Source organism: Myotis brandtii, unplaced genomic scaffold (assembly GCF_000412655.1).
Source record: "Myotis brandtii unplaced genomic scaffold, ASM41265v1 scaffold144, whole genome shotgun sequence".
NCBI classification, from domain to species: Eukaryota; Metazoa; Chordata; class Mammalia; order Chiroptera; family Vespertilionidae; genus Myotis; species Myotis brandtii.
This window is the reverse complement of record NW_005355159.1, coordinates 181,441-206,045: the sequence shown is the minus strand read 5'-3', so window position 1 is coordinate 206,045 and position 24,605 is coordinate 181,441. Positions and strand designations below refer to the sequence as shown.

Below are 24,605 nucleotides of genomic sequence, written 5' to 3'. Positions count from 1 at the left end.
CTAGCCTTGCACTTACATTTCCAGAAGAGAGAGAGAGAGAGAGAGAGAGAGAGAGAGAGCGCTCTCCAACTCCTTTATGAGGCAGATATAAAAAAGGGAAATTATAGGCCAGTCTCACTTATAATGATAGATAGATACTCCCTCTGTCCCATAATAATAGTAGCAAGTGAATATTTAAACAGGAATTATTGGCGAATGCAGCTGTAAGTTATGTTGTAGCGCAAAATTGCGAAGCCTTCAATCAAAATCAATGTTTCATGACATCTGTCATTTGTTTTGACACATCTTTCAATTTTTAGGTTAATCTAATTATTACGAATTATAACTATTTTTCTAATTTCATCTGCTGATCGAAATCAATTGTTTTATTTCAGTTGAATATCGACCCATTGTAAAAGTAAGATGAAAAAAACAGTTTTCAACCAAAGATTGAGTTGTGATTGTCCAGTTCTTGATGCATCAAAAGAAAAAGGTAAAGTTGCAGAAAGGTGCAATTACGTTAGCTGCAAAACAATTTAAGTGCAACAGAATGACCATATCAAGAATTTGGAAATGTGCTTCCGAAAATAATTGTCAAGGAGACTTATGCTAATGTTGATTCTTTGAAAAAACAAAACTGTGGACGTAAATGCAAAGATTATGGAGAAAAACTTGAAAAACTTAGACATATTCCTCTTAGCAGAAGAGGCACCATATTAGCCTTTGATAATATTTCTCCCGAAATACTGGATAATACGTTTCTGTCACTTCAACAAGTTATGCTGGAAGCAATGAAGAACGATGGCTCCAATAATTTTAAGCTCACGCATATAGGGAAAGCAAAGCTTCACAGCCAAGGGCTCCTACCTACAAGTTTAAAATGCAGTAACGAAATTATTGAAAAATCCAGAAACTATCTGAACACTCAAAATAAAAATTAGGAGTACTACTTTTAATTTATTGTTTAATTTAATCTAGTTTTTTGATAATAAATGTTGCGTTCTATATTTATTTTCTTTTGCTACTATTATTATGAGACAAATTTCATTCATCAACTGCTACTATTATGGGACAGAGGGAGTATAATTTTTATATTGCTTCAGGTCTCTTCCCAATTTTGAACTTGTGCCTGGCATAAGCATTAAAAAAAATATATATTTTTATTGATTTCAGAGAGGAAGGGAGAGGGAAAGAGATAGAAACACCAGTGATGAGAAAGAATCATGGATCAGCTGCTTCCTGCATGCCCCACATGGGATCAAGCCTGTAACCTGGCATGTGCACCTACCAGGAATTGAATTGTGACCTCCTGGTTCATAGGTTGATGCTCAAACACTGATCCATGCCGGCCGGGCTGGCATAAGTATTTTTAACTGAAATATCTCTCCACTGCCACCACCTTTGGAGAAGCTGAACCTGAAATGTCCAGTGCATTGCTGGATAGGAGCTGCCCCATTATTGCTGAGTTAGCATCTGAAATCTGGCCCACAAAAATGCTTAATGAGCTCCTGGACTTGGGCTGTGGCTAGCTACTTAGACCTTTACACACATCCGTCTGTCTGAGGAGAGTAAACTGGGCCCCTAAAACTCTATTTTCCTTCCATATGAGTTAGGGTATGGGGAACAGAGTTGGGCAAGAAGTGACCTAGGTAGGAAACGTACTTCCAAGACATCCCAGAACTCTAGCCTTCAGGATAATATTTACATCAAAACCCTTTTTCCCTTGCTGAGGAACCATGCCCCTGGACGTATAGCTCCCCCCCCCCCCTTTTATTTTTTTTTAATTAGGCTTCCTAACTCTAACTCCCTCTTCCTGCTACAGAGATCATCAAGCTCAGCCTGAAATCTGTACTCCCACTGGGGAGGTTCTTAATATAAAGTTTGGCTCAAATGCTGTCCCCACCCCAAGCCTTCCCTATTCCCCTTTTCCCAACATTCTTGGCTATGAATAGAGAGTCTAGGCTCCCACTGCCTCTCAAAACCTTCTGTCTGTCTTGTTGGTTTCCTTTGACGCATGATAGAGCGCAGAGAGCTGAGCCTGCAGGAGGAAAATAAATAAACTAGTTAGGGCACTGCAAACATGTGCTTCTTGCTTATTAACTTTGAGCTGAGAGGTAGGAGGTGAGTTGTTTTTCATTTACTGGGAAAAGTGTTAAATAGCTTCATTTTAAATTATGCTGCTAAAGTCATGTAGCAATTTCTGGGAATAAAGGAACAATTTGGAGAATTCCGATGTCTGATCTCCTCTAGTCTTCCTTGGGATGGGGGTTCAGAGAATGTGGAGCCTCAGGTGAAGGCACTTGCATGTTTCATTTTCATCCAACCACTCTTAATTCCTCTCTTATTGAATTAATTTATTCTTCATGTTACAATATAGGCCTTAAATTTGGTGAAGCTTTCCCCAGCCATTTTGTTCCCATTGTGCTTGCCGACTTAACTGTACAATTACTGCTTTTACTACTCTTTGGGTCTTGAGCGTATGTTATTTGATACTATTTGATATCGTCTCACAGGAAATGACTCATCTGTCCCATTAGATTCTCTGCCTCCACAGCTCAGGGACTGAGTTTAGAGGTCTGTGTATTCTCCTGTAACACCTCACGTAGCACCTTGCACTGTTTGCAGTCATCAGAATGGACTGGCTCAGTATCTGATTGTTCTGCATAGTTAGAGCAGGTTAGGGTCCTTCTTGCAGGAGCCTACAGTCTCAGATGGGTACAGCTAGACATAGAGAAACCCTATGCAGATATGTGAATAAACAACTAAATATATTCTCTGAGGGAGGCACAGGGTAGGAGGTTGAGTCCCCAAGGGGGAAGGATGGTTTTAATTCCATTTTTCTCCTCATTAAAATGCCTTCTCACATCCTTGGTCTCTTTTCACAGAATCCTGCCATCAGCATCGCTGAAAATGTACTGCATTTCAAAGGTCAGTATTCGGGCAAATGCTCCCAGCTCTCTACACAGTTAAAGAGGTGTAGTGGTGGTTTCTTTTTATTTTTATCTATTTGTTTTATTCACTTTCTCTGATACTCTTGAGGTAAATTAGGTTGTTTTGAAATACTTGATTAAGGAAGTCAAAGAAGTTGTTTAAAATACTGCTTTCCCCTTGGAGAGGCAAAAAACAATGGTGGGCTAGAAATACGGAGATTAATTCTGCTGCTCCTTTAGGCAACTATTAACTTCTCTGGACCTATAAAGTGGGGTATGGGTTATAAGTTGTGTTTCTCAAATTTGAGGACCCAAAACATCTGAGAATATGTCCTCAGCATCCTCCAGGGCCATAGACCCAGATTGAAAAGCATGTTAGGAGTTAGGTATGGTCCCTTTAAGTGATATGTGGCTTCATTGCAGCTGTGAACACAGCCCCTGAACTTGTGATGACTATAAGGTGGTCATCACTTGACCTTTTACTTTTATTTTTTAAGGTTATAATGAAACAAAAAAATAGAAATTTTCTTAATGAGGCTGTGTGGCTCCCTGATATTATACTTACAGACCAGTTTAAGAAATACTTATTCTAGATGCTACCTAAAGCTTTTCTAGCTCTGACGGTCTCAGTTCTGTGAATCTGCCTCCATCTCCTTTCTCCTCAGTTCATCAGGATGCCTCAGATGGTAGGTCTGGAGTTACTGTCACCCCATGGGGTGGAATTCTCCCTAATTGCTTTCTGTGCTAGTTCCCTGGAATGTCGTTAGTAAGTGAGCAGGGTAATGGGACATTGAAGTGTTTCTGCTTTACATGAGATTCCATCTGCCTTAATATACTTGCATGAAATCACAGCCTGACTTTTGTATCTACTTTTCAAGATGAGAGCAGTGGTGGCAGCAGCTCCGATTTATTTTAGGAGTTAAACATTTGAAAAGAAGTTAAAGTGATAAAAGTGCATCTTGCCACTTGGAGCTTATAGACTGTCCTGTCTTAAGGAATTTATGGTTTTAGGGAACATTAGCTACCTGTAGCAAATATTAGGCAGGACATGCTGCATAGGGCCAGATGAAGAAATAGAACTGAATTGATAGACAAACCCGAGAGTTAGAGGGGAGGTGATGTGCAGCAGCCCCTGGCACTGAGGCGTGGCTGGACCTGGGGAGAGGAGCCATGCCAAGGCACAGGTCAACCCAGGGCTTTCCTGCCAGTGCCATTTGTCCTCTCAGGATTGAGCTGAGAAAATGATTTTTCTCTTTTTTTTTGTTCCATGTGGGATGTGCTAAAGGAAAGTCACCTTCTCCATTTTCTATCCCTGGTTGAAAAGTATTAGGTTCAGAGCTTTCTCTGAGACAATCCAGCATTTTCATGCACCCAGCAACTTTCCTTCACCTGATTTTTCTCTGCTCTGGATTCAGCGCCAAAGTGCATGTGAAAGTTAAATTTATATCTATGTGATACCTTTGGCTTTGCTTTCTGTAATCTTTTCCCTGCCTGTTATCTGTACTGAGCATTGTGAGGGCCATGTTGGAAGATTAATTAACTACTCTGGAGCTGACCATCAGAGGACATATGGAAATAAACTTCTGTCCAGGATTCAGCTTATCTAGCTGTTGAGTAGCTCTTCTCACACGCCCCGACTCTTTCTGGCAGGACCATTGACATTTGTATACTTCTGAAAGAACTGCATTAGCTTTTGGATGGCCTTTCTCTGCTCAGGTTCACAGTAACCCACATTTCTTTCTTTATAGCTCAAGGACATGGTGCCAAAGGAGATAATGTCTATGAGTTTCACCTGGAGTTCTTGGACCTTGTGAAGCCAGAGGTATGTTCTTTCCTTTCTATTTTAGGAAATAAATACTAGTAATTTAGTGAAATGAAATGGGGAGGAACGGTTGTGGGAAAGAAGATAAAAACCAAAGGAGAATATAGTTTTAGCTGCAGAGGAATTGTGCAAGTCGGAGAATCTGAGGTGATTCTGGCTCTGCCACTTATTAGTGGTTGAACAAGTCCTTTTACTTTTTTGAGTTCTGTCTCCTCATGTGTTAAATGAAGAATTGGATCATGGTCTCTTATCCAATCTGGTGTTTTCCAGCTCTGATATTCTGTTTTTTAACGATGACAGAGGAGGAGTATGGTACCCATAGAGAGCAGTACGGAGGGCAGGTGAAGCCCACACAGGCGCTGCTTTCCTGTGACTTTGCCTGAGGGGCAGTAGAAATCAGAAAATGCCGAGGCAGTTGATCTTTAGAAAGAATGCTGGACGTATATTGAAGTTTCCCTTCTCTCAGAGCTTGAGGAAGCCTCTGTAACTGGAAGGGAGGGAATCCAGCACATGGTGTATTTCAGTTTCTGGAATTACACTCTTATCTATGAGGGTTTGCGTATATTGCTCTCTGTCTGCAGGAGGTTTCTGTTGTTTTGGTTGTTCTAATAGACAGCAGTGATTTAAGGAGTGGAGCACTTGTCATGGGTCTTGCTTTAGAGGCAAAGGGGGAAGACATGTAGAATAATGAACTGCAACAGCCACTAAGAATTTGAGTTTAGTTGGGAAGACTCCCCACGCTGACCCATGTGAAAAAGTTGTATCTGATCCGGTACAGTTCTAGCCTTGATTAGACCTTTCTAAAGTAAGGACTCTATGCCAGGACCATCTTCATGGGAGGAAGATTTGGAAGGTGAGGATGCACTTGAAAGAGTGATTGGATGTAGTGCCCTGCATGATGTAGATCTGGCAGGAGGTTCATTTAGTTTCTTCTAATAAAACCAGGAACTCTCTGCCTTTCTTATCCTGATCTCCTCCTGTGTCATTCATTGGGTGAATCATAAAGACAGTGCTGTTCTTAGCAGATTTTCCCGATACCAGCTCGTGGTGTAGATATTCTCTTTGCATCAGATGTGTAGGAATAGAGAAGGAAGGGGAGTAAGCCTACTCTTTAGTTCTCTGTATAGTCACCCTGGCTTGGGGCAGTGTCAGAGGAAGAAGAGGGGATAGGAAGGAGAGAGCATTCTCACATTCTCATTTTCTCTCTTAGCCGGTTTACAAACTGACCCAGAGGCAGGTAAACATTACGGTGCAGAAGAAGGTGAGCCAGTGGTGGGAGAGACTCACCAAGCAGGAGAAGCGCCCACTGTTTTTGGCCCCTGACTTTGATCGCTGGCTGGACGAGTCTGATGCGGAAATGGAGCTCCGAGCCAAGGTCAGTAAGGACCCTAGGACCTCGACAGAAATCGTGAGGAGACCAAGTTATTTGGGCCACCTCAGATACTTACCAGGGTCTGATAGAATAAATACGAAGTTAGACATTAAGTTAACGACCTGGAGACATGGTTTTATAGAAGTACTGGTCATATATTTTGTAGACTGTTCCTTGGTGTGTTTTTCATGATTGGTTTTGGGGAGGAAGACCACAGATCATGCCATATCATGGGTACATACTTATCAATATGACTTATCACTGTTGATATTGATCTTGCTCATGTGGCTGAGGTAATGTTTGTCAGGTCTCTTCATTGTAATGTTACTTCCTCCCCTCTCCTTACTGTACTCTTCGGAAGGAAGTTACTATGCATAGCCCACACTTAAGGAGTGGGGAGTGATGCTTCCCATCTTCAGGGTGGAGTATCTACATATTTTATTTGAAATTATTCTGCGTTAGAGATTATTCTCTCCCACTTATTTATTCAGTCATTTAAAAATGTCAGTAGACTCATTAATACTTATTTTATAGTTTGGGTTATAATTCAGACCATGTTACTCATTTTGTTGCTCAGACTGTTTCAGGTTTGGTCAATAGAATTCTTTCAGTTGGGTCTTGTGTCCCTTTGACAGAGCTCATAGCTCCATCACTATGGGGCTTTCTTCTTTCTTTGTGTGTGTGTACTTCTTTAATTTCTGGCACTGTAAGCTGCTCCTGGCTTATCTTGTATGTTCCCTGCTCAGCCCTAGAATCAGCCATTCTTCAAGGAGCTCTGTTCTTTTTATTTATTTATTTATTTTTAAAATATATTTTATTGATTTTTTTACAGAGAGGAAGGGAGAGGGATAGAGAGTTAGAAACATTGATGAGAGAGAAACATCGATCAGCTGCCTCTTGCACACCCGCTACTGGGGATGTGCCCGCAACCAAGGTACATGCCCTTGACTGGAATCGAACCTGGGACCCTTGAGTCTGCAGGCTGACGCTCTATCCACTGAGCCAAACCGGTTAGGGCAGCTCTGTTCTTTTTAGTGGAGAATGGTAGTGGAAACCAAGCTCTGGGCTTTGGTATGCTTGTTGCTGCTGGGCTATCATCGCTTCTTGGTCCTCTCAGCTGACTGAACAACGAACTATGTGTGTGCATACTGGCCTCTGCATATACATCTACCCATAGATATTTCTATATGTAACCACCTATATATTAACCTAATATGAATTCATATGATGTGGAGACAGGTTTTAGATTCTGGAAAATGATACTAAAAATCTAGAGGTGTTAGAAAATAAAATAGCAGTCTATTTTCTGCCTTAAATTTCTGTTTGTTTCTATGACCAAGACAAATCTGAATGTCTCTCCAGCTCTAAGATGTCAAGACTACCCACTTTATAGATTAGAAGCCAGCTGATTGGCTCAGTTCTGTGAGCACTGGATGGGCTCACAGATGTTAATGCTACTCAGTAAGGAGGAGGAGTCAGGCTTTTTGGCACCCTGAGCTAGGACATTTTCCCCAATGAAGTATGAGCACAATTGGAAGAGGCTTTCAGGGAGTCAGATCACTTATCCAACATGTGGACTTTTGCAAGCACCTTGGAATTCTAACTTTTCTTCTTGAAAACTTCTGTCCAAATTCCAGGAAGAAGAACGCCTAAATAAACTCAGAATGGAAAGCCAAGGCTCCCCTGAAAGTAAGTTGCCCCTGCTGCTATGGTAGTTACCATTTCATTTGTGATAGAGATGGGGGTATGGATGAGTGTGATGTGGTAGGAGCTAATCCTGTGTAGGTGGGTGGATGAGCAGTCCTTAATGTCCAGTGCTTATGCTGTGCACATCCACATTAGAAGCCTTACTTTTAATGTTTCCCTTTAAAAAAATTTTTTTTTTTATTGATTTCAGAGAGGAAGGGAGAGGAAGAGAGAGATAGAAACCTCAATGATGAGAGAGAATCATTGATCAGCTACCTCCTGTACTCCCCACACTAGGATTGAGCCCACAACCTGGGCATGTGCCTTGACTGGGAATCGAACCTTGATCTGGTTCATAGGTTGACGCTCAACCACTGAGCCAAGCTGGTTGGGTAATGTTTCCCTTCTATTTGGATCTTACCATCATCTGGTATATAGTATGGAAGAACCTTAGTCTCTTGGATGGACCTAATGTCAGATGGCAGCATGTACTGCATGGACATGTGGAAATATGATGGAGGTCCAAGGCTACACTCCATCCAATCTGGTGTTTTTCTCCCAACTGAGATCTTAAGGGCTGTGCCACAGGTAAGTGTGGTTGTCAACCTTGAAAAAAATCCATATCTATTTCTGTCTGTCCAACCACTTATAAACATTAAGTTCTGTAAGTGTATTATCTTCTGGGTGACATAGATTAAATTCAGCAGCTATCTATTAAATTCTTGCGGCACTGAAAGCATTATACTAGTCCCTTGAGGTGTGGAGTCAAGGAATTCATCATAGCACCGGTGCTCTAAGAGCTTGCATTCTAGAGGGAGGACTATGAAAGTCTATAAGTTAAAACTAATGCTGAAAAACCGAATAATATAAGAGTTCCTCATTTGTTCACACTTTTTCAAGTTTTAGTGGTGCATATTTGGCATGCCATAATAAGGGAGTGGAAAGTTGTAGAGCAGTGATTTTCAAACTATGTTTCATGGTACCCCAGGGGTTCCCAGAGATGCTTTGGAGGGATAGGCCAACCAAGCATTTCCACTTTAGTCAAAGCAATTGTGCTTTTGTGTTTCATGGCATTGTTAATAAAGTTTCTCTTGAAAAGAAGATTTCATTGCTCTAAAAAAAAAGATTTGAATAACTACTAATTTAGAGAAATATTCCCTTAGAAAAGCAAAGGAGGGGAGACCATTAGTGGAGATAAAGAATAGCAACATAAAAGGCCACCTGAGATTTAAATTAATTTTTTGTGTTTAGAGGGATAAATTTCAAAAATATATGAAAATACTTATATATTGATTTTTAGAATGTTAGATAAAACTTTAACAGTTTCATTTAAATTCGTAAAGGTTCCTAATGAAAGAAGTTTTTTATGATTGGGAAGTATAATAAACTTTTACAGTTTTGAAGAAAAAATTTTAATTTGTCTAGCTTTTTTGACCCATTAGAATACGGTTGCTTTTGCTTGGAGCATCATCCAAGTGTGTCTGCAGAATGTCTGTAGTCTAGGAGTAAATTTGTGGCAGCAGAACCTGCACTCCATAGCTCTTCTCTTGAGAAGCCTTTCCTTTGCCCTACTCTTTTGACTCAACCATAACCCTAAGTTTCTCACTCCTTCCTTAAGTCTGTAATTAGCTGTTTCACAAACCTTAGGCTGCAGACAAAATTAATGTCCCTTATTCTCTTGCCTCTCAGATTGTAATTTTCCTCCTTTGGTTATATCCTCATTCTACCCATTCTCCAAAGCCCAGATCAGATACTTGCTTGATTCCCATTTCCCAGCCTAATGTAATTTTCTCACCATGAAATTTTCACAAGATGTTACCTGTCATTCTATCTTGTATTATGGTTTTAGATTGTAAGTTCTTTGAATCTCAATAGTGCCCCTCCATACCTTGGACATTGTAGGTGTTCAGTTAATGCTTGGTTGAATGAATATATGATCAAATACCAGAATTTTTTTTATTATTCATTCTCTCTCTTTGAGCTAGTTTGACCTCCATGACCTTAAAAAATTCCAGAAAAGAAGTAACTATAGATTATATTAAGATAACAAGAATAGGAGTTGAGTATAGCTTTCCTCCTTTCCTTTAATGCCTCCTAAGATATATTCTCTTCTTGGATTTGTTATGTCTGTATACTTATGCTCAAGGCTCTGAGGGGAAAGACTCCTGAAAACATACCCTGGAGTGCAGTGTTCCTCATATTTTTTCTTTCTGTTTGTCTGTGGGACCAGGAGCCAGGCTGGTGCAGGCCTGGGCCAGGTATTTGTGTGGGAGCTTAGAGCTCCCCAATAGGAAAGAGGGATGAAGTTACTATAGGGTGCCCTACATACCCCTCTCCTGCTGTCTGCTTGTAACAGTTTACTGCCTTGCTTTGCTTTCCAGCTCTTATAAACTTGAAGAAAGGATACCTGTTCATGTATAATCTTGTGCAATTCTTGGGATTCTCGTGGATGTTTGTCAACATGACTGTGAGGTTCTTTATCCTGGGAAAAGGCAAGTACCAAATTTTAACACTGGTTTTTTTTTTTTAGTAGATTGGCCCACTACTCATCAAAGGTAATACTCTTTGCCTTTGGTATTAATATTAAACCCCCATATTTGTATAGTACTTCATGCTTTTCATTGTATTTTCATATCTTCTATTTCCCATGGTCTCTGAAACAGGCTGATATTCCCTCTCTTTAACTGGTGAGGAAACAGGTTTAGAGATGGCCAAAGAAATGATCCATGTCCACACAGCTTGCCAGGGTCATATCTTGGACTACCATCCCTTTCTCTATGCACGACATGATAGTTTATAACTAAAGAAATTAATGTGATACTTCTAATGCCAAAGTTGTTTAAGTCCAAAAGGGATCTCATCCTTTTGAGGTCTAAATAGATTCTCAACTGAACTGTTCTAAAAATGAATGAAAAGAGTATCATAAAGATATTAGTTCTTGATAAATTAGTTTGCATGTTTAATAGAATTCTGGCAAAGTAAATGACAATAGAAAATATTTGAGAATGTGATCTAAAGTATTATGAAATTTTATTGTGAACAATAAATAGATAATAAAATTTGGGGGAAGAAAGGTAATGGGAGAGGACTTTCTCCACCTGATATAAAAGAATCTGTTTATATAAAAGACTAAGCGATTGTCCGACCTTCCGACTGGTAGCTATGACATGCACTGACCACCAGGGGGCAGACGCTCAATGCAGGAGCTGATGAGCTGCTATGACTTGGCAGCGGCGGTTCTCGGATGATGCACCCTGGAACCAGAGAGGAGGGGGCCCATTTCTGGGGTGCATCACCTGAGAACTGCCCTCTCTCAATCCGGGACCCTCGGGGATGTCAGAGAGCCGGTTTCGGCCAGATCCCCGAAGGCCAGGCCAAGGGACCTCACCTGCTGGAGGTACCCTGCTCACTCCGCAGACGCCCTTCGAGCTGCTGCGCCACCCCAGGTAAGGCCGGCCGGAGAGGGACCATGGGAGGTTGGCTCCAGGGTGTGTCCGGCCCCTCTCGCCCAGTCCTGCCCCTCTGGCCACCATCTAATTAATTTCCTTTCAATGTGCACGAATCCGTGCACTGAGGCACTAGTGATAATTAAAATAGTATGGTCTTAGTGTAAGAACAGACTAATCAGCAGAGCAGATTAGGTGGCCTAGGAATAGTTCTTACATTATGTACATACCTCAATTATATATGATAAAGGAGTCATGAATCAATGGAAAGGGAAATATTATCCAATACTTTTTTATTGGATAAATATTTCCAAGGAAAATTGATTAGGTTTGGGCACAAGAGGGAACAAGAACTCTGACTCTTCTCCTTTACACTGTATACAAAAATAAATTCTCTCAAAGGACTTAAGAATTATTTATCAAAAAGTTAAACCACAATTGAAGATATAAGTAAATATTTATAAAAATCTCATGTGGAATGTTAGGCCTTTCTAAGCTTAAAATGTTAAGAGAATCATAAAGGAAAAGGTCAATATATTTGACTACAATAAAATATCTAAATTCCTGTATATCTGAAAACACCCCAGCCAAGAAAGCATTAAAGATTAAGAGTATATTGAGATTAGCAGCATGGGGATAGAGGGTGATGGAAAATTGCAACAAATACCAATAAAGATTGATTTATTTACATATAAAGAACTTGTACACATTACTTTAAATATGTGAAAACTCCACCGAATAGATAAACTATAAAGTATGTACACAAAAGTCATAAGAGGAACTAAAACTAATTTAATATACAGAAAAAATGTTTAACAGCAATGATGAAGAAATAAGACTTTTTTATTGTCAATTTTGCAAAGTTATAAAAGATACCTAAATCAAGAGGACATATGCTAAAATAGACATACCAATGGCTACTGTAAAGGTACATAATTACAACTCTTGGGAAATTATTTGGCAGATACCTAAATCAAGAGGACATATGCTAAAATAGACACACCAATGGCTACATAATTAAAACTCTTGGGAAATTATTTGGCAAAGTGAATCAGGAACCTTAACTGTTCATATCCTTGGAACCTGATAATTTCACTTCTAGAACTATGCTCTAAAGCAGTGGTTCTCAACCTTCCTAATGCCACGACCCTTTCATACAGTTCCTCATGTTGTGGTGACCCCCAATTTCATTGTTACAAATTGAACATAATTAAAGCATAGTGATTAATCACAAAAACAATATATAATTATATATGTGTTTTCCGATGGTCTTAGGTGACCCCTGTGAAAGGGTCGTTCGACCCCCAAAGGGGTCGCGACCCACAGGTTGAGAACCACTGCTCTAAAGAAAGAACTGAAACTGCAAGAGAAGCTTTTTCAAAAAGATAGACATCATGGCATTATTTATGTTAGTGACAGATTAGAAGCTACCTAAATGTGCAGTGAGGAATTGGTTTCGAATATTCCCTCAGTGGAATGTTGTGAGACAAATATAAAGTATTTGAAGAGTTTGTAATAACATGTAAAAATACTGATAACAGGCTAAATAAATAACAAATTTATTCTTCCAATTAGTTCACACCCATATAAAAAGGTGAAAATGAACCAATACACCGAAAAGATTGGGAGGAAATACACCATTTTCAAATGATTTGAATGTGGATAATTTACAAAATTTCTTCATTTTGTAAAATAAATAGGAGTATAAATATAAGTACAATGGAAAAATATAAACTCTATTTAAAGAGAGAAAAACTCCTGTCGACTCTTTTCTTCTTCACTCCTAAATTTTTTCATCCGAGGTTTGTATAAGATGTATTGTAGTTGGGTCTAGAGACTCTAGAGTCATTTGAGAGAAGTGCATGTTTTTCCAGCCTTCTTAACACCTTGGAATTCTGCAGATCACAGTTTAAACCAATATAGTTGGATTGATCCTGAGTGTTGCTGTGCAAGCCTGCTGGCCTGATGCAGTTCAAAAGCTGCTAAGTATCTGGGTCATGTGTTAAAGTAAGCTGCATGGATTTGTAATTTCTATTTTGGCTCCGAGCCTCTTCCTAACCACCTGCTGGTTTAATTGTTCCCTTATCAGTTCTCAGAGAAGAGTTGGGGCCTAGCACCCAGCGTCCTAGCTTGCTTTTGCCATTTTCTCCTTTTGAATAAAGGATGTTGGTGAATGGCAGATTCCACACATGCACTTGTTTTTTCATGTAATCATGTATTTGCTAACCTTCATGTGCTAAGGAAACAGCAGTAGACACTTGGGCTTATGTCGAAACTCTTGTGTGAGCTTGCCTAGCTTTCTATTAAGTAATACTTTTTTATTAAATCAATTTTTAATTTTTTTCTAATTGTAAAAATGTGTTAATTACAGAAGAAATCAGAAAATAAAGACTTAAAACAAAAACTCTACCATAATCCCAACTATGAGAGCAGCAGATTCTTGGCTCGTTGGTTCTTGTCACCTTTCCCACAAAGCTTCTTTGGGAACAGTTCCTAAAGTGGAATTGTGAGATTAAAGGACAAATTGTTTTTAGGGATTTTGATGTATAATGCCCAGAAAGAGTATATACTATTTTATATTACCACTGTTTAAATCCATATTCCATTCACATATGAGTGCCTTTTCCTATTTTTAAGAAAATTTTTTTTCAAATTATAAAATTAAATGTGCTGATTTTAAAAAGTTTGTAAAATGGGGGAAAACAGGGGTAAAGGTGTAGGAGAAGGAAGGGGAGGTTAATAAGCCATTGTCTATCACTATTAATATTCCCATACACTGCCTTTTAGTCTTTTTTCCTCCTACAGTTAAAAATAATCATCATAATGTTTGTATATACAATTTTGCATCTTGTTTTTAAAAACAATATTATAAGCATTTTAATGTTACTAATATTCTTTGTAACTATCATTTTAGAAATCAGATTTCTATTCCTGAATTGAAACAAGGATCAATTTCCCATAAAATCAGAGGCAAAGCCCAGAAGATCTAATTTTTGTTTACCATATGCCAAGTCTTAAGTCACAACTTTCTAAGTATGAGGGGTCCTCATTTTATAAAGGCCACTTAAAGTGAATCCCCTTCTCAATGATACCAGAATTTTAATTGTAAATGTGACAAAAGGATTTGATGGGATTTTGTCTTGAAAAAGGGGCATTTAATATTATGAAAAAAATTTATTTTATATATAGCAAAATTTAAATTGTAATTTTGCTTGCATGTGGAAATATGTCTGTTCCTCATTCCTTTGGGAGCAGGAATACCTCCATAACATGCTACATAAAAGGAGTTCTCAGGGCTGCCAACCTTACAGGAGAAGTTGAGTAGTAGTATATTTCTCCTACATAGAAAAAAAAAATAAATTGTAATTTTGCATTAATTTTTTTCAAAGAAAATAATTAGTCAGATTTTGAACTGCATATTGATGGAATTTTTCTGGTAAAATTATGTATCAGCAATATATACCATTTTCATTTCACATTTGACTTTGCAGCAGGATTGTAAAATGATTCATTTCTGCAAAAATACTTCAGAGTTTTTCTTCAATTTTGATAAGGGCCTCTTTTATTCATCATTATTTAAATCATACCCTTTGAGGCTCCTACAGTGTCATCTTTGTTGGTAGCTGTCCTAACTCTGCCAGATCCTCGGAAGCACTACTTGGATTTAATAAGCAGCCAAGAATCCTAAACTTTCTGCAATGTGTAGGACAAATAGTTGTCCTCGCCAAAATGTCACGGGTGGCCGGGCTGGGACACACTGCAAAGAGGAATGTGGGAATGCAGGGTGTGAGGTGAGGATCAGTGATCAGTATGAAAAGTAAAGGATTTTATGTTATGGACCACTCAGAATTGAGACCACATTTGCTGACCTCATATAAGCAATAACTGTTATTTTAAATTATTATATAACATCCATGAAGTAATATACTATAGTTTACTCAAACTTCCCATACCCTTAAACATGTAGACAGTTTCTACTTTAATGTACTTAGAAATGTTTCAGAGAGCAACCTTGTTTCTAAAGTTTTTTCTTCTTCTTCATTTTAGACTTTTTTTAGTTAGGCTAGATTCTCAGAATAAGAATAATTAGGATTAAATATATAAGCACAATTAAGGTTTTTGAAAGTTAATTTTATTCAATATTCTTGTACTTCTATTTATGATTATACAATTTTTGAGATTTTAGAATGTTAGATTGCATTTAATGAGATACAGTTTTAGCTTTAAATTAAATTAGATAATGGAGCTGAAAAGAATTATTGGCTGTGCTTGATACATAGATTTTTTAGGATATAATAACTGAATGAAGTCTAGGTATGCTTCTTTCGCTTGCTTTTTAAAATGAGAAGTGCATACAGGTTTATGTGTTAACTTTGTGGTAACCAATAGACTTCCATGATTCTGCAGGCCTGCTTTCTTTCAGCGTAGTTGGTTATTAAACTTGAATCTGACTGGATATTTATTATACCTTTTTAAAAACTCCTTTCATGTGAGGCATTATGTAGTTTGAGAAATAATCCTGTTGTAATTTGCCAGCTCATTTACCCTTAATGTATTTTTGTTCCATAGAGTCCTTCTATGACACATTTCACACCATAGCTGACATGATGTATTTCTGCCAGATGTTGGCAGTTGTGGAGTCTATCAATGCAGCAATTGGAGTCACTAAGTCACCAGTGATACCTTCTGTTATCCAGGTATTAAATAGTTGATCTCAAGGGTGGGGAATGAAAGAGTTCAGTGTTTATTTAGTAGTTATGCCACAATTTTCTGAGAAGTTTCAATTAGTAAAAATACCTATTGGCATGGGAAAGCATTGTTTTATCTGAACAAGGAGGAAAAATTTAAGCCTCAGGAATATTTTCCAAAGTAAACTTTTGCCATTTCAGGTCGATTTCATTATAACATCTTCATGAAGTCACAGTTATACAAAGAGCTGTAAAACAAGGGAAACTTGATTTTCAGGCAGGAGCAGAAAATCCTACCCTCAATCTTCTTAGATAGAGACATGCTTGGTCTCCTCCCACTTTGGGTGAAAAAGGCAATATGATACCTTGGAACTCTTTTTACTTTGGACTTTCTTTCATATATGAGGGTGGCTCTTCTGACTTGTGTGGGGATCTCTCCCCCTAATACATCTATGTAATTTCCAATATTTGGAAGATTGTTACCAGGAATGGAGCAGCAAAGCCTTTCATCCTCCTTTCGGTTTCCTAACTGTGCAATCACGTACCATTAAATACCACCTACCCGGACACGGGGGACCAGGTGATTATTGGTTAGTTTTTTCTGGAGTAGTTTTTATAATTCTACCCTTTTGTGGTGTACCAACTCTGGCATGCTAATAGTATCCGTTGCATGGTGAAGGGTGTTAATACAGTAGCCTTGTTATTTCTAGGTTTTCTGCCCTTGGAAAGAGTCTGCTTGGTTTAGTTTAAAAAATGAAAAGGGGATAGTGATTGACTTACTAATATGGAATAATATTTTTTGTATATCAGTGACTAGTACAGATAAGCATTAGGGTAGAATTTCTAGGGCAAGATGGATGGGACAGGTTCAGTATCCCATTGCATAGGTCCAGCAGGTTCCATTCACATAGGATACAGTGTGAATGAAGCCTCCGGGAGCTGGGCAGTGCCACATGATTCTATGTGGATGAAGTAAGTTACAGAATAATACATGTAGCATAATTTCAGCACATTAAAGAACAGGCAAAGTGAAACAGTATACTGCATAGGAATACATACATAAGTAGTGAGCCTATAAAGAAAAACAGTGGAATGGTTAACAGAAGATAGTAGTTACTTCCGGGGGCGGGAGAGGGAATGCCATACCGGTAATGTTCTATTTCTTAACTTGGGTTATGCAGACAAATGTTCATTGGTCAGTATCCTTTAAACTGTTTGTGTATTTTTACACACACACACACACACACACACACACACACATACATTTACACACACACACATACTCACTTATCCAGAAAGACTGGTTTGGACATTTAACTTGTTCCAAAACTGGAGCAGAGGATTAAACCAGTTGAGCTCAATCTTTTTAAATTTACTTTGAATTTAGTGGGGTTAGGTTTCAAATAACCATGTATATGGTTTTTAAAATATATTTTTAAACTTTTTTCTCTCTTTTGGGTCCTCTTAATAGCTTTTTGGAAGAAATTTCATTTTGTTTATCATCTTTGGCACTATGGAAGAAATGCAAAACAAAGCCGTGGTTTTCTTTGTGTTTTATATGTGGAGCACAATTGAAATTTTCAGGTAGGTAGAAATGCTAGGATAGTGTTTGAATGCTTCTTCCTTGGGTCAGCTCTCTTCTTGAGAGAGTTGCTGTCTTACCCAGAGTCTCATTTGGTTTGGGATTAAGGTTCCACCTGTGGAGAGTGTAGCTGCAGCTATGTGCTCTGTAAATGTTTTTTTAAGCCGTCATTGGATCGTAGTGCCAGCCTGGGCACTGGGGAGCAGAAGGAGAGACCCAGAGAAATGAAAAGACCCATCTTACCTTTCAGTATCTTGCTGTCTTGGTGGGAAGAGAAAAATTCATGAAAGGGCTGAAAAAACCTGGGGTTGAAGGAGCAATCCAGGTTGGATGGAACTAGTGAAGACTAGCCTTCTAAAAGGGATGGTAAAAATGAATCTTTTACTACAAGATTTCTGAAGTTTCAATTGACCTCTTACCTGCTTCTTCCATCCTCAGTTGTCAATAAAATAATATTTTTTAAAAACCCAATTAAAGTAGATGTATTCTTCTCTACCAGACCATACATATTCCGTAAGTCTGATTTGAGGCTAAAGGTCTTTGGTGGTATGCTTAAGTATACTTAATTTTGATAGCATTCGTTTATCTAGAGATAAAGTGCTGTCAATGTGTCTGTTAGCCTTACCTACTTGGAATGTCGATCAGAACTAGGAACAAACCCAAAAAACTTACCATTCCACATACTCAACTATTTCAGAGAGGGTTCCTTTGAGACCTACACTTAGTCTGTCTTTAAAGAGAGTTCACATCCTTTGAAGGTGGGAGGAGCATGATGGGAGTTTGTGTGTAGATAGCCCAGGATTATACTTCTGTTCTGAAGAAGATGTGTGGCTAATTGTGAAATGGTTCTGTTTGAATGATGTTCTAGGGTTACATTCAGAACCTGAAGTGGCTTTCAGTATCTGAATTCCTTATTTTCAATAGGTACCCCTACTACATGCTTTGCTGCATTGACATGGATTGGAAAGTGCTCACATGGCTTCGTTATACTGTGTGGATTCCTTTATATCCTCTGGGATGTTTGGCAGAAGGTACTTTCAGGAACTCTATGTTTTATAGCTTAGCTCCAAGGGATAGCTAAGCCAATAGGCCAGATCTTTCTTCCTCCCTCTGCCCGCCTTAGTCAATATATGGATATTGGACTTTTCAAGAGTATCTTCCTAGTGGCTTCCTTCCATAATACCCCTGTTCCAGGAATGTGGCACATTTGGAAGCTGGTGGTCATGCTTCCTATTTATATGGTAGTTTTAATTTTCCAAAGCAGGTTCATATTTTTATTTTACTTTTTATTTTTTTATTTTTTATTTTTATTTTTTAAATATAGTTTATTGATTTTTTACAGAGAGGAAGGGAGAGAGATAGAGAGTTAGAAACATCGATGAGAGAGAAACATCCATCAGCAGCCTCCTGCACATCTCCTACTGGGGATGTGCCCGCAACCAAGGTACATGCCCTTGACCGGAATCGAACCTGGGACCTTTCAGTCCGCAGGCTGACGCTCTATCCACTGAGCCAAACCGGTTTCAGCTATTTTACTTTAAAAAAAAAATGATTTTAGAGAAGAAGGTTGAGGGAGAGATAGAAACACCAATGTTGAGAGAGAATCATTGATCAGCTGCCTCCTACACCCTCCTACTGGGGATCGAGCCTGAAACCTGGGCATGTGCCCTGATCAGGCATCAAACTGTGACATCCTGGTTCATAGGTCAGTGCTCAACCACTGAGCCACACTGGGTAGAACAGGTTCATATTTATGACTTAATTTTATTCTGACCAACAACTAGTGGTAGGGATTTTTCTCTCCATTTATAGAATGGGAAACTGAAGCCCAGTGTTATCGAATGGTTGTTCCTCATTCACCTTCAGTTGTCATCTTGGAGGCTCATCCCTTAGGAAAACGAGGGGAAAAGAAGAGGCATAAGCCCTCTGTGCGAAGGGAGGAGGGAGCATCTCAACAAACCCGTAACTGAAACCTGGAGGATTAGAAGGTGCTGTCACTCGATGTGACTGCTTTATTTGCTTCTAACAAGTTCTTGTTTCTGCTTTCAGCTGTCTCAGTGATCCAGTCCATCCCCGTGTTCAATGAAACAGGGAGATTCAGCTTCACATTGCCATATCCCATGGAAATCCACGTTAGATTTTCCTTTTTTCTTCAGGTTTATCTTATAATGCTATTTTTAGGTAAGTATTGGTTCTGTAATAGACTTTTTCCTCTCACTTCATTAGAGTGTAGAGCTAAATGATTCAAACTTTTAAAAGTCTTTAGGAATCTTATTTCCAAAAGAGTAGTATAGAGTTAGAGAAAGATTGCTTTGCAGAACAGACCACTTGGAGAATATGCTCTGTATGGGAAGTATTTCTTCCCAAATCCCCAGTGATTATCTTTCTTGGTCATTGGGAACTCACCATAATATATTTTATGTTTAAAACAATGTAAGAAGCTCTTTTAAAATAGAATAAGAAGCTCATTTTACTTTTACTAATTTCAGTAGCACATTCCTTATCCAGAGTTTACAGGAGTGGTAATACAACTGGTAGCAAGAAGGAAGAACAGCCAGGAGATGTCATAAAGCTTTCTACCTAACAACAGGAGGCTTCCCTGCTCCTCATGTAAAACCTGCTTGCTTATTTATTAATTTACTTTTATATAAAATATAAATTTTTGCCTTAATTCATAAAAACTAAAAGAAGGGAAAATATGTAAACCTAAATTATTGCAAATATGATTTATAAGCCTTTTCCAACTATAAAGACTATTTATTTTAGATAAAGTTCTAATACATTTTAACATAATTTATGTATTTATCCCTGCTTTAGCTCACAAAAGTCTTGAGGTGGCCCTAAATAAGTACGGCTCTCTGGTGTCCTAGTAACAGAGGATGTGACAGCAAGATAGTATATTAGGTGTCTATTGTTGTCTAACAAATTACCCCAGAATTCAGCAGTCTGAGATGACAAACATTTATTCTCTCACATGGTTTCTGAGGGTCAGGAAGCAGCCCAGTTGGGTGGCCCGGCTCAGGGTCCCTCATGAGGTTTCAGTCAAGTGGTCAGCTCCGCTGGTGCTAGTTTCTGCAGGCTTGACTGGGGCTGGAGGATCTGTTCCAAGCTCACTGACGTAGTTGTGGACAGAAAGCTTGTTTCTAGCTGCAGTACTTCTCCCTGTGGCTGCTCATGACATGGCTTCCCCCAGAGCAAGTGATCTGAGAGATAGAAGCCACAGTGCCTTTTAAAAAATTTATCTACTTACTTAATTTTTGATTGTAATATGCTTGACATATTGTATAAATTTAAAGTGTACAACATATTGATTTGATACATCTATACATTGTAATATGATTGCCATTGCAGTGATAATAGCACCTCTATCTCCACACTTTTATAACCTAATCGCAGAAGTGACATACCGTCACTTTTTCCATATTCTGTTGGTTACATTAGACCTACTTAGTAAAGTATGGGAGGGAACTACACAAGGGTATGAAATACCAAGAGGTGTAGGGATCACTGGGACCATCTTGAAGGGTGGCTACCACAGACACTGAGAGGAAGACCACAAAAAGTAAACCCAAGAAGCCAGAAAGTCCAGCGGTCTTGGTCATTTAGTATCAGGGAGAAGAGACCTACACTTCGGGATAGCGTACATGGCAGAAGCACAGTTAATAGTACAACTTATGGGTGTAGGTAATTTGCTTAAGATTAAATTTTATTCTGTTTCTTATATTTCAGAAAAGGTGTAATACATTTCAGAAAGATTTCTAACCAAAAGTGTTAAAATAGTAGGGCAGTTGAAGGGAATAAGCTTCAGTTTGGAAAATGCACTCATTAAGAGCTCTTCACCTCTGTTACTGGATAAACTATTACTGTAATTAGGCTCCACGAGGTGGGCATACTGAAAGGGTTAAAGAGGGATAAATATTGGAAAGACCTTAAAATATTTTACTAAAGAAGTTAGAAAGGTAGAAGTATTTTAATGTGCACTAACCTTAGTGGCTTTTTTCATGTTGCTTATGTTGTACACTCTAATTTTTAAGGTTTTATACTCATCTAGTTTGCCTACAATGAATATGCAGTTGTTCTTATTCTTCATAATGAAATAAATCCTAAATCTGCACAATTTAGAAGCAGTAATAACAACCAGTTACATTTGTATATAGATCAAAGTGCTTTTCTAAACCTATGTTCTCTCACAATCAGTCTGTAAAATAAGTGTTTTGAACTCTGCTGCACAATGAGGAAACTGAAGTGAGGCTAAGCCACAGTGATGAAGTAGAACTGAAATTTGTTCTTTCTGACTGAAATCCTGTGTTGTTTTTTAAAAAAATATATTTTTTTATTGATTTCAGAGAGGCAGGGAAAGGGAGAGAGAAATAGAAACAGTAAAAATGAGAGAGACTCATTGATTGGCTGCCTCCTACACGCTCCATACTAGGGATTGAGCCCACAACCTGGGCATGTGCCCTGACTGGGAATTGAACGGTGACCTTCTGGTTCATAGGTTGATGCTCAACCACTGAGCCATGCTGGCTGGGCTGAAATCCTGTATTTTCTAAATGAGAAGATTGTGCTTCCTAGAAAAGTATCCCCCACCTTTTATTTTATTTTTAATTTCTTTATTGATTAAGGTATTACATATGTGTCCTTACCCCCTATTCCTCCCCCCACACACATACCTTTTAAACTATTGCTTAATACACTTTATTGCATAGCCTTGAATTAAAAATTGGGTTGTTTCTATACTTCAGATTTGTGTATTTTATGTAAGTCTTACTTAAAAAGAAATTGGGAGAAAAATATTGTGAACTCTAAGGAAATGTTTAGGGATATTGATGTCTGTAACTTTTACTGAAAAATATAAAAAATTAGATGGGAATGGATATGTGATAAAAAATGTAATAGAGTTAAGGTTTAATCTAGATGGTATTTACTGTACAATGACTTAATCTTTTTTGTATGTTTGAAAATTTTTATAATAAAATATGGGAGAAAGTGAAATTGTAAACCCACTGGGAGAAATTTGAGTGGTCTCTAGTGCATTGTTACTAACTTGTTACTGAATTGTACTTCCTGAGCAGCTGCAGTAAGCACAGAGGGGTATGAAAAACAGCCAACTAGACTGTCCCTGCCCAAGAGCTTCTGGTTATAAACAGGACAAAGATTCTCATGTCTAATTGGCCTCTTTTCTTTTTCAGGGTTATACATAAATTTCCGTCACCTTTATAAACAGCGCAGGCGGCACTATGGACAAAAAAAGAAGAAAATCCACTAAAAAGAGATTTAGATGACTTCTTGCCATGTAGACTTTTGAGCCTAATCTATAATTCTTACAGTTTTACCTTCTTGTACTGATATAAAAGTTTTTTTTTAACGTTAAATGATTAAATTCTCAGTAAGGCTATCTTCCCCTTTCCCCAGTTACATCCTGAATTTATTGTATTATCTTAGTGTAGTACTTGCATGATATCTGATGACAGGTTGGTTCTTTTGTAATCTGTTAGTGACATCAGACAGCCCTGTCCCCACCCACTCCGTGTCCAGTCAGTCTGTTTCACACAAGCCAGAGATTTCATCAGTGCCCTGGACCTACTAGGTACTGGCCATTCTTACAGCTGGAATTTGTTCTTTTCAGCTATTGATTGTGGAAGAAAAACAAGACTGTTTTGCTCTATAGGAGCCTGTGAAAGTGACCTAGGCAGGACCTAATATATTCTGTACCCAAAGGGTTACTTAAGTGGAGTGGCGTTGGTTTTTTGAAAATCTGTTTGACTCAGTCACTGATAAAACATTTGAGTCCAGGTGGGCCTCGAGAAATATTACCTCTGAATTTCTTGGCCTCTCTAACGATATCTGTTACTATACAGTGCTTACCTGTGTGGACACAGAATGATTTGAGAGAAACCAGTCAGAACCTTGGAACACCATGATCACTTACTTCATTCCAAGATAAATCAGAACTATTTTCAACTTTAAAGAAAGATGAAACATGAGTTAGAAAATAATGAGATTGTAAGAGTTCCAACCCCTAATGGTTACAGGGGTCAGAAAGGTCAAACTGGCCACAAGATAGCTGCCTGCAATGCAGCCTGTAGCAAACTGGGAACACTAGAGTAGGCCAGTCTAAACACACCTGCAAAACTGCCTTAGGCTGTGCACAAACATAAACTCCAGCTTCTTTCCCCTGACCTGGGTAAGTCCATTTGTGTACCTGTCAGAGTAAGTGGTGGGATTGTTTGTTTTTTAGTAGACCTCAAAACACCTTTTATTCTGCTGTTGTTTCACCTCTGAAGTAGGACAGTGAACAGAGAACATTGGCTAGAGAATCACCAGCTGGTCCATTAACACAGACTCCTGGCAGGAAACCCACCAACAGAGGAACTGAAAAAAATTTAGGCATTATGAAGTTTGGCCATTGTCAAAAACATCAATTTCTTCCACATTCCAAGCAAAATGTGTTAGAAGTAATGCTTGTATGAAAGAATTTAAGGCACGATTGCTCAATTGTGCCATTCCCATTGTTCCTGGGGGAAAAGGGACTAAATGAGCTATGCTGTTTCTCTGAGCCCAAGATTGAAACTTGGTTTGATCTAAAAACCTATGATTAGCATAGGCTGGCTGATTTTTTTACAAGTTCATTGCACTGAAGGATATTTTGCATGTCTGTAACTTCTGTCAATACTTGTTTGTATTAACTTCTGATATTCTTTCACCTGAGTTTCTGTGTGTAATTATTGCAGATTAGCTTTGCAGCAGATTATGCTGCATCTGTGGCAGAATCTTACATTCTTACAAGCCTTTTTGTTGCTGTCTGAGAAAGCAAAAGATTGTGTATTTCTATTAAACATTTACAGTCAAAATCCTAACTTGTGTTTAAAGATCATTTATTTACTCTAATGGTCTTCAAATTGTTAGTGATAAAGTCCTTTTTCCAGACAAAATATTATATAGCAGTTCAGCATGTTAAACCAAAAGTAGATGCTCAGGTTGAAGCCTGAGGGAGTAATACTTTAGGCCAGCAGTTGCCAACCTTTCGGACCTGACAGACCACCAGTGGTCCACGGACTACCAGTTTAAAGATCATTTATTTACTCTAATGGTCTTCA

General features: G+C 38.5%; 1 protein-coding gene across 1 annotated transcript; it reads left to right on the top strand.

Annotated features, from left to right (window-relative positions):
- The first annotated feature begins 2,816 nt into the window (after positions 1-2,816).
- On the top strand, positions 2,817-24,365 carry HACD3 (3-hydroxyacyl-CoA dehydratase 3). Its single transcript, XM_014535439.1, has 10 exons — positions 2,817-2,907; positions 4,658-4,731; positions 5,942-6,106; positions 7,741-7,792; positions 10,171-10,281; positions 15,805-15,932; positions 17,395-17,507; positions 18,430-18,536; positions 19,555-19,686; positions 22,698-24,365. Exons 1-10 carry the CDS (start codon positions 2,832-2,834, stop codon positions 22,772-22,774), a joined length of 1,035 nt encoding a protein of 344 aa, XP_014390925.1. The 5' UTR covers positions 2,817-2,831; the 3' UTR covers positions 22,775-24,365.
- Positions 24,366-24,605: the final 240 nt, after the last annotated feature.